Below are 10123 nucleotides of genomic sequence, written 5' to 3'. Positions count from 1 at the left end.
CTAGAATCAGTATGTATGTGCAATGCTCCAAATAAAAACACCTTGGTTTTTAAAATCTAGTAAACTATAAAGACAACATATATAGAAGATGGCATAATTGATGACACTAAAAAATTTGTGAAAGCTGAGAAATTTATAGTACATACATTCTCTTAAGTCCCAACTACCCTTGGAAGATAACTTAAAAAGTTAAGCGGAGATTCCTTGACTTCTGAACCTCTTGAATACGGCTGCCACATTGTCACTTGACAGAGAGTTATACTACATGCATGATTCATGAATCATTTTTATTTATTTCTTGTCACATTTTTTTATATTAAATTATAATTGTTGTATTAGAGGTCAAGCAACTCGCCTACCTGTTGATTTCAATGATACCCTACACTCCCCCACAACCCCTTACAAACGTGTACTGTATATCTCGATCTTGTCTACGTTGCCTTCCACTTTTCCACTCATTATTGTTTAGTTGTTGATGAACATTACCCGGGAAGGTCGAAGAATTTGACATAAATTGCCAAGTGCTAAACCAACAATTCCATTATCGAATCTTTTGATGCACCCTCCCAGGCTTTTCTTTGCTCATTATTCAATTCATATTTCTCATTTTTCGTAGATGATTCTCCTCTGAATTGTTATTGTTAAGATGTCGGTATCAGACTTAGCAAGCCGACAATTAAAATTCTTAATGTGAATATATATGTGATTGTCCTGGATAGCTTCTAGAATTGGGATTGCCGTTACATTTTTATTTATTTATTTGGTCTGACTAAGAAATAATCTATATTTATAGAATCCTAATAAAACCATCAAATGCGTCTGCGTTTTGGTTTTGTCATAAGATAAAAGAAGCAATCTATACAACCAAGGACTTCAAAAGGGTTTAGATATATTAGAATTATTGAAAGAGGGAATTAAAAAAAGAAAAAAAAAGAAAGAGAGATAGCCTTCGCCAAGAAGGTCAAGAGAAAGGGTGAACCAATCAACCTAACCATCAACTACTTCCAAACCTCATGGAAAATATGCCGAAAATTTACACAAGTTATCATTAGGCTAATCGTTTCATCATTCTTTGACAATTGAACTGCGATAGGTTTAAAGGGGACAAATAGGTTTAAGATAAGGAAGAAAAAAAATGGATTTTATATTATATATATTGTAAACTTCGATACTTAAGTCAATTAGAAAGATACATTAGCTTTAAAATATTCAAGTGAGCAGCCAGAGATCAGCTACAAGTTGAGAGATTGAACAAGTGATCGCATTATAAGAATGACGTGATAATTCTCTCACAAAAATATGAAAAGACTGTGAATAATCAATGTTCCTTAAGAAAAACGTTTTATGAGTGAGATCGATATTATTTATTTAATGGCTAAACATAAAAAAGTAAACACTATGAAAAATATGATTCAAGAGTAACGCCACCACTCTTGCAATTGCAATAATTGTAAAGTGTAACTATCCAATATGCTTTTTTATTCCAAAAACAAAATAGTTTTCGTGCAAAACAAAAATTACCTACTTAAGTTGCAACTTGAACTAACAGAATCAGTAGAAAACTCTCGAATGTGACCAAATTTAATTGATCAATTAATGGGATCAGAGAATGGTCTCCATCTATAAGAATACTTAGCGTGCTTCAATCTATAGAGGTCGTTATCAACACCATGAGGTATTCAGGGCTTGTAGTTGGTGAAGTTAAAAGTTAAAACCAAACATTGGCTCTCTCCATATATAGTCCTTACCCAATAAAGTACGCAAGAAAGCGTGCATGTTATGGTATGACAATGAAACTCCTAAGTAGGTGTGGTGGATGCATGCCATGTGTTGATTGATTCGGGTTTTCATAATTTTCCCGCAACAAGCGCAACAGAACTGAAGTTCAATGAAAGCGTTTGGAACAGGAAATATGTGAGGACACTGTAAAATCTAAATTGGCTTTTGTCTGTAGGGAAGCAATTTGAAACTTGTCATTTTTCAAATGGTAGCGTACAAATTAAGGGATAGACAGAGAAGATGCGGATTCACTGTCCCAGATTCCTCTTGAAACATTAAAGTACAGGATTTAAAGTACTTTTTCCTTCATGTACTGGAAAATAGTACGTGCGCTTTTGTTTTTGTTTTCTTTTTGGTAGATAAGGAGTGTGCTTTTGTGTTTTGGTCTGGGTACTAACTAGATAATGTTTGCTTAAAGGCCAGCTTTTTTATGGGTCATTTCCTTATGGACCACTCTCCAGTCCATAGAAACTAGTGGTCCAATCAAAGCAAAAGGTTTAAGAGCTTTTGGTTTAATTGGTACAAAAACAGCCTGACCCTATTGACATTTGATATTTGATGGTCTAATGCAATTAAGACTTATAGTGAGTTTTTGGGCTTGAGTCAAACTTTTATGTTTTTACAAATATGTCATGCCAATTTCTATTTTGGACAATATTACTCTTATGCAATAGGAATTTTTTTAATCTTATGTCTATACATCGATATTTGTGTTAATTATTTTTTATTTTTTTCTATTGGGCTTCACTTTAAATTGAGTGTGTAGGAGATAACAAAATTTTTATGTGACATGAGACAACAATTACCCTTTTTTTATATATATAAAAAGTCTATGATAATTAATAAACCAAATTAAGACCATAAAAAAAATCAAGTTAAACCTATTTAAAGATAAATCTAACTTAATCAATTTCTACCTTTTAATATATTCACTCTTCAGTTAATATACGAAGGATAAGTAACAGTAATAAGCGACAATCAAATATATTGCCACCAAAACTATGAATAGATATATATAACTACAAGTAATTTGTATGTATATCCTTATTGTAGGTAGGACAATTCCAAAAGAAAATATTTAACGGATTAGTTTGAATTATAGGCTTATTATTATTATTATTATTAATGGTTTGGTTCGGCAATACACATGAACATCGATAAAAGATCTGAATCCGGATTTGAATAACCAATTGGATCTTAATTAATTAAAAACGCTTAAGTAGTTTGGCTTGTATATTGTTTAAATATAAAGGCTAAAAATAGAGAGTAAAAGTACAGACTGAAATTATTATTATTACATTTAGTATATCTGACGTTCGCACTATAAGAATTATATTACTTTTTATAATAATTTATTTTATATATATTTACGGTGATAGTACTATATATTATTATAACACATACGTAGGTTCATAGTTTTTTTCCCATCACAGTATTGATAAACTATTTCAAAATATTAGGCTCTGTTTGATTACTGATTTTAAAAACAGTTTTTTAGTTTTCAGAATAAAAAAATAAAAAAATCGTTTGGTAAAGCTTGTTTTATAAAAAAAAGTTTTAAAAATTGTAACTGTTTTTTTGATTTTAGAATCAAATTTAGAAAACGTGTCTGAGTTGTTTTTATTTTCTGTTTTGGTTTTTAACTTTTAAAACAAAAAATATAGAAAACAACTGTTTCCATAATTATTTTACAAAACAGTTTTAAGAATAAAAAAATCAAAACACAATCAAACATACCGTTAATGTCCGTTAATTTAAGTGACAAGTAGTTCGCTTTTCTTTAAATAAGGTCTTAAGTTTGAATCATGTGAATAAAGAAATCATGCGTTAGAAGATCTTCGTATCCCTAGGTCTATCCAACTTGACTTAGATTAATCAAGATTTAAAATGACTTTTGGATATTAGAAATCTTAGACCAAAAATATCTCTAATATTTTTTTAGGGTTTTATAAGAGTTATGTTGTAGAAAAAGTGATTGTGTAATGTTATAGAGATTCGTTTTGCGTGCCGTAGTTTTTTTTTTTTTTTTTGCTTCAAGAAGTGTGAGTCCCACAAAATATTGTATGTAGAAAAATTTCTTGTGTCATGTAAAATGATAAATGTAAATCCATTTTTTTAATATAATGTAAAGAGTCTAAAACATGCTCTAATGTAAAAAGGGGTAAAAATAAGAAGAAGAATAAGTTAAAAAAGTAAAAAAAAAAAAAAAAGATACTTAGGTATTATTCGATTTCTATATAACACAGTTCTTAATAATATTTGGTGTCATATGAATTAAGACATCTTTACATGGTTTTATTAATCTCATGTTAAAGGAGATAAGTTATCTCATGTCATAGAGATAAACTTGTGGGCTCCACCACCTGAAAAAAAAAAGATGACATAGTTATCGAAAGATGTGTAGGAGAGAAATTTATCACATGTAACGTAAGAGTAGTTTTTTTTCGGACTTGCACATTCATGAATGAGGCACACCGATCAAAATGTCACTGTTCATCAAGTTTTCTATTTAAACGCCACGCAAACAGTGTTCTTTTCCAATATGCCACGAGGGCAAGTTCGCTGGGCACTGTAGCGAACTCAGTTTGCTGACATGTCACGTTTTTAGTGGATAACAAGTACTAAGTTAAAATAAAAAATAAAAAATACCAAGTTCGCTACATTGGTAGCGAACTTGGTTGGAATATGTATTTCAACCAAGTTCGCTATCCGTGTAGCGAATTTGGTGTTCACTAAAAACGTGACACGTCAGCAACTAAGTTCGCTACAGTGTCCACCGAATTTGTCCACGTGACATATTGAAAAATAACACTGTTCGCGTGACATTTAGGTAAAAAACTTGATGAACAATGATATTTTGATCGCTGTTCCCATAAATGACGTGAATGTAGGAAATTTTTTAAATACCACCGTTGTACTGTGTAGGGTGTATCTTTTTACTAAAACAGAAAATTTATTTTCCATTTTAATCCTTTGCTTTTTTTCTTATTTCCTTTTATATCTTAATTATTTTTTAATTTAAGGAAAGAAGTAGAGGCCAGAGGGTGGTACCGAAAGTTTGCTAGTGAATGTACTAGTAGTTAGTTTCTGACTGTTAATAGAATGTCAGAGTTGCCACGCCAATGTAACAATGCAATGTATGATATTTTGATGACATAGATACCCAGGAATACGTATACCTATTCTCCGTAGAGAGTAGAGATAAGCATAATAAATAAAGGGAGTTTGGTAATAGTTTCCCCAGTGGGTCACCTCACTCCCCAACAAAGATGCCAGCCACACCAACCCACCCACCTAGTTTTAACACTCCACAGTCGAAATTAATTTCTTTTAGCAACACTTTCACCCCCACCAATAATTCATGTTACAATTAAGTTGATTACAGCATCCAAATTTTTTTTGTTAAACTTTACATCCTTCCATCACTTTCCGTGCAAAGAAAGAAAAAGAAAAAAACAATGATATATTTGTCTCAGTTTAGGGTGAATAATATAATCAATTAATTACCAAGTAAATGAAAGGAAAATTCTAATGTGTATTTTACTGACTAAAAATAACCATTCACTCCAGATTGTGAGGTGAGACGAGAACCTTCGGTATAAGGATAAATTTTAATTTTTGAAAAATTGACATTGATAACCTTATTTATCCACGTTTAATATAAGGATTATTAATTTTTTTGAAAAAAAAAATTCTTAGAAAAATTCTTCTAACAAAAATGCTATTCAATAATACCACAAGTAGGGTCGTATTATTGGATTCCATGATATGAGAAAATTTTATATAATTTTTTGATAATATTTTATCCTATCAAATAAATTTTATAATATTTTTGAAAATTTTATTTTTTTAATATTTTTCTGAAAATCATAATTCGTAAAATGATGATGTTCACGGAAGTGAATTAAACTGTCCCCAACAAATTATTAGACCGCAAACCTTGATATGCATGACCAGTTTTTCTGAATCATCGGTTAACATATTTTTATTTTTTAAAAATATTTAAATAAAAAATTAAAAAATGTATATTTATTGTAGTCGAGTCAGGTTTAGGATACTTTATTTTTCTTGAAACAGGACCTATAAAAAATAAATTGAAATTCTTTTGAAAACGAATTAAATAGAATTAATTACTCCAACGGTTGTAAGCAATTAAAAAATGTTATAGTCCTGAGTAATTAAAGCAACCAAGAACCATTGTCAACGTAACTCCTATGTAACTCATTTTCTTTGCATTCAATAGCGACCCAAATTAGTTTAAAAAAAAAATAGCAACCCAAATTTAATATAACACAGCAGAAACATCAGAGCACTATGGTAATGAGTAATGACCACAGGGTATAAGGGAAGATTTTATATTATATATTTGGTTTAGATAAGTTGTCTGCATTAAATTCAATACGACGTCGTTTTAAGACGAAAATCTTAGTATTTTTATAATTTTAATTTATTTCAGGGTTATAATAGTCTTTATATTAATTTTTTAAGATTTCAATACCAAAACGATGTCGTTTTGAAAATAAATACAGATAATTTATCTGCGTTAATTGCGTAAACATTTTTTTCTATATATTTTTTGGAATATTATTTTTCCTTGTTTTTTAAAAAATATCAGTTGACGTGGCATATTCTTATTGGTCTGTTATACCTATGAGGGGAACACTATTTTTTTTTTTTCCCAGAACAGTCTTTGTATCTTTCAGAAAATCACTGTTCAAAACAGATCAACATTTTCTCCTGATTTCTGGAATCTTCTTATCCGATGGCCCAATAAACTAACCTCAAGTATATACATATTCTCAGGTTTGCCAGAACCGACCAATCAACATCATGCTTCCGTCCTTTCTGAGCATCGCCTCCCTATACAACGGCTACCTCCGCCGCTGCTTCGCGGCGGCGGGACTCTCGTCGCAGATCATTAACGTCGATGATGAAACCACCGTTCATTTCTGGGGTCCCGAACCGAAACCGAGAAATGAAACAAACCCGAACCAGAAACCTTCCCTGGTTCTGATTCACGGGTTTGGTCCTTCGGCTATCTGGCAATGGCGTCAGCAAGTTCAATTCTTGGCTCCTCACTTCAACTTGTACGTTCCTGACCTAATATTCTTCGGGGAATCGACAACGAAATCGAAAGAGAGAAGCGAAACGTTTCAGGCTGCGTGTGTGGGGAAACTGCTTGACAAGTTAGAAGTGAAGAGGTTCCACGTGGTTGGGACGAGCTATGGTGGGTTCGTGGCTTACCATTTGGCGAAGAATTTCGGGGAAGAGAGGGTTGAGAAAGTGGTGATTGCGAGTTCTGGTGTTAACATGAAAAAGAATCACAACGTGGCTTTGTTGCAGAGAGCTGAATTGGACAAGATTGAGGATCTCATGTTGCCTTCTACGCCAGGACATTTGCGCAAATTGATGTCCTTGTCTATTTCCAAGCCGCCCCCCACTATGGTGCCAGATTTTTTCTTGAAAGACTTCTTAAATGTAAGTTCATCTTTTTTTTTTTTTCTGTTCTTATTAGATTAGTGGTATTAATTAAGTAGTAAAAATGGTAGCCATTCAAACAGGCGTTAATTTCTGCGTTTTTAGCTTAAGGAGTTTTGATAATTTTCTGCACCATCTTCTTCCAATAGTAAGATCTCGAGGAATAAATTAAAGTGATAGTTTTCTTTAGAAATATAGTAAGACTTGCAATGCATTCTTCTCTTTCTTATTTACTTTTTCCGTTTTTTCATTCCCTGAATTCCGTATAGGCTTTCTACGTTATTTACCTCAGTGGTTGAATACATTTAAGTGTTAGGTCTCTGATAAAGACCAATCGGCGGAGATAATACTATAATATTCAGTATACATATTAGATTTTCTAGGTGTAATTAATTTTTAGGTGGGCAATATTAATCCATCTTAAAGGTAATTCTTCAAGAATATGTATATTTTATTTTTATGTCATGGTTCCCGTATGTGCGTGGGCGTGTTATCAAATGCTACGAAGCACCGACACTTCAAAAATGACGCGTCGTGTTCGGCATTTCCGACACTCCAACACGCATTATAGAAATTCAAAAAAAGGTTCAAAGATTGCGTCGAGTTGAGTTGTTAGTTCTAACTATTAGATTCGTTGAATTACGATTACTATTTTATTGAGTTTAATATAAATATTTGGGATATCTTATGTTTCTTTGCGAAATTGATGAATATTATAACTTTAGTTTCATTTTTTGTTAAATTATTGAATATTAAATATAATATACACTATATAAATTAAAAATATTATTTAATATCAAAACGTGTCCTAACGTGTCGAAATCTAACATTTTTTAGAATTAACGTGTCGGAGTGTCGTGTCACATGTCTTGTATCGGTATCGGTGCTACATAGATCAAATGGTTGGTTTGAGTATATATAATGAGTGAAAAATGTGTGTTATTTTAAAGTCTAATAAATAAATATGAAATAAAGATGTGGGTCCATCTTTTTGTGTTTATCTCTCTCTTAAAATGATTTAAGTGTGTGGTGTTTAACTTTTCCCATATAATGATTATGTGTTATTAGAGAAGTTTAAAACTATTAGTGTAGTGTTTGGGTTGAATTATATGTTTTGGGTTGAATTATATGAAGCGAACATGACTAGGTAGTCATATTATGTTTGATCCTCACTGTTTTTATTAATATAAATAATTAAGTACTGTGAAATTTGTTAATGTAGTGATCATGTGTTAAGTGAGGGTGTGTTAAAGTAATATAAAATTATTAATGTAGCCTCACGTTTTTTTTGTTGAATTGGTTGTTTATATTATGCTTAATTAATTTTTTGTTGTCTACTTTATTCCATGGACTTGCCAATACTGATATTCAAACTGCTGCTGTGAATGTGCGGGATACGACAATTCTTATGAAAATCAAAAGAGTATAGAAGTATATATATATTTCCTTAATGACACAGTAGTTTTATGATTTTGCAGAAATTATACTCAGAAAATAGGAAGGAAAAAATGGAGCTTCTAGTTGGGTTATCCCTCGGAAGGGAGGATTCTCCGGACATTTCACCTCTTAAACAGGTAGGAATAGTGTTGTATTGTATCTATCTGCATAAACTCATACTTAAACCTATACCTTTATTTATAGTAGAAAACAAAAAATGATATTCGATCGTTACTATGGCTGATTCGTTTTTGTCTTACTCAGGAGGTTCTCGTAATCTGGGGTGAAAATGACCAGGTATTTCCCGTGCAGATAGCCAAAGAACTGAAAGAGTATGTATCCAACTGTTTCTATATCTTACCACCCTGTTACATAATTTGTTTGTGCCTTGATTTTTTTGTTTTTAATTATGATCTTTTTCTTCTATATTCCAAATCCTAAAAACATATAAATGCTTCTAATTTTATTTTTTTTAATTTTTGTTTTCAACTCAACCCTTGACATCTTCTATGATTGAGCTAATGGTATTTATTAGTAAGTAAAGGACTACACTGTTAAAAGGGGAGGACTGTGAGGTCATATTCTTTTGGGGACTGATATAAAGCCATGTCGGTGTGACTAACATGATTTGTTGCCTTCTAATTAACGTATTGCAGGGTAATCAGTAAGAAGGCAAGATTGGAATTCATAAAGGAGGCATCCCATGTACCTCAAATTGAAAAGCCTGGAGAATTCAACAACATTGTCCTAAATTTCTTGCGCTCAAGTTCTTGAACATTTTTTTTTATCAGTGCTGCTATATGCATTAAGAGCATATTTCGTATATATCAGTTTTCTTTTTCATTTTTGGTGAAACTATTATTCTTCTTCTTCAGACAATCAAACAATAATTAGCTTTCATTAACAATTAAATATAATTTATAATGTCATGTTTCGAATTTTCGAGATCGAAAAGTTATTTACAGAATGCATCATGCTGACTTATGAAATGTTTGATAAAGTGGCGATTGAAGTTCAAACACTATTCCGTGGAATGTGCAGTAACATTCCCTTTCTTTAGCAATTACGCTGGATTGCTAGTGAACTTTTTTTCCTTATATTTTTTTCTATTATTATCTTCAGTTTATGGACATTACACGATACTTTTTCATCTAGTATAAGTATATTAATTGATTATTCTACTAAGAGGCCAGCAAAACCTAACGTACAGCCATTACGCTTTGGTTGTGTAAAGAAATTTTGATTTGGCTCAGTTATGGATGGATGCCGAATCAGGTGGCAAAACGGGCTGTCCGTCCTGTTCCGCGTCCTGTTCTGCCTCAGCCCGTCAAAAAGCGGGCTGATTCGTCTTGTCCCGCCATTGAAGGTGGGCTAGATATCTCAGCTTGTCTCGTCTCGTTTGGGCGGACGGGACGGGCTGACTGCCAAG

The 10123-nt window shown here is 32.0% G+C and overlaps 1 protein-coding gene across 2 annotated transcripts; it reads left to right on the top strand.

Moving 5' to 3' along the window:
- Positions 1-6478: 6478 nt before the first annotated feature.
- On the top strand, positions 6479-9634 carry LOC133317139 (uncharacterized). 2 transcript variants are annotated; one of them, XM_061518966.1, is made up of 4 exons: positions 6479-7257; positions 8736-8831; positions 8959-9026; positions 9351-9634. In XM_061518966.1, exons 1-4 carry the CDS (start codon positions 6610-6612, stop codon positions 9466-9468), a joined length of 930 nt encoding a protein of 309 aa, XP_061374950.1. In that variant the 5' UTR covers positions 6479-6609; the 3' UTR covers positions 9469-9634. The 2 variants fall into 2 exon arrangements, with proteins under 2 accessions (XP_061374950.1, XP_061374949.1); XM_061518965.1 differs by having other exon boundaries at positions 8736-8862; positions 8954-9026.
- Positions 9635-10123: the final 489 nt, after the last annotated feature.

Source organism: Gastrolobium bilobum, unplaced genomic scaffold (assembly GCF_033153095.1).
Source record: "Gastrolobium bilobum isolate Gb01-03AN ecotype WA unplaced genomic scaffold, APGP_CSIRO_Gbil_v1 utg5255, whole genome shotgun sequence".
NCBI classification, from domain to species: Eukaryota; Viridiplantae; Streptophyta; class Magnoliopsida; order Fabales; family Fabaceae; genus Gastrolobium; species Gastrolobium bilobum.
The sequence above is the reverse complement of the archived record's forward strand: the minus strand, read 5'-3'. Positions and strand labels throughout refer to the sequence as shown.

Coding starts and splice junctions, on each gene's coding strand:
- LOC133317139 (XM_061518965.1), top strand. CDS start 6,610: ATGCTTCCGTCCTTTCTGAGCATCGCCTCCCTATACAACGGCTACCTC. Junction 8,863..8,953: donor GTTGTATTGTATCTATCTGC/ATAAACTCATAC, acceptor GTTTTTGTCTTA/CTCAGGAGGTTCTCGTAATC. Junction 9,027..9,350: donor ATAGCCAAAGAACTGAAAGA/GTATGTATCCAA, acceptor AACGTATTGCAG/GGTAATCAGTAAGAAGGCAA.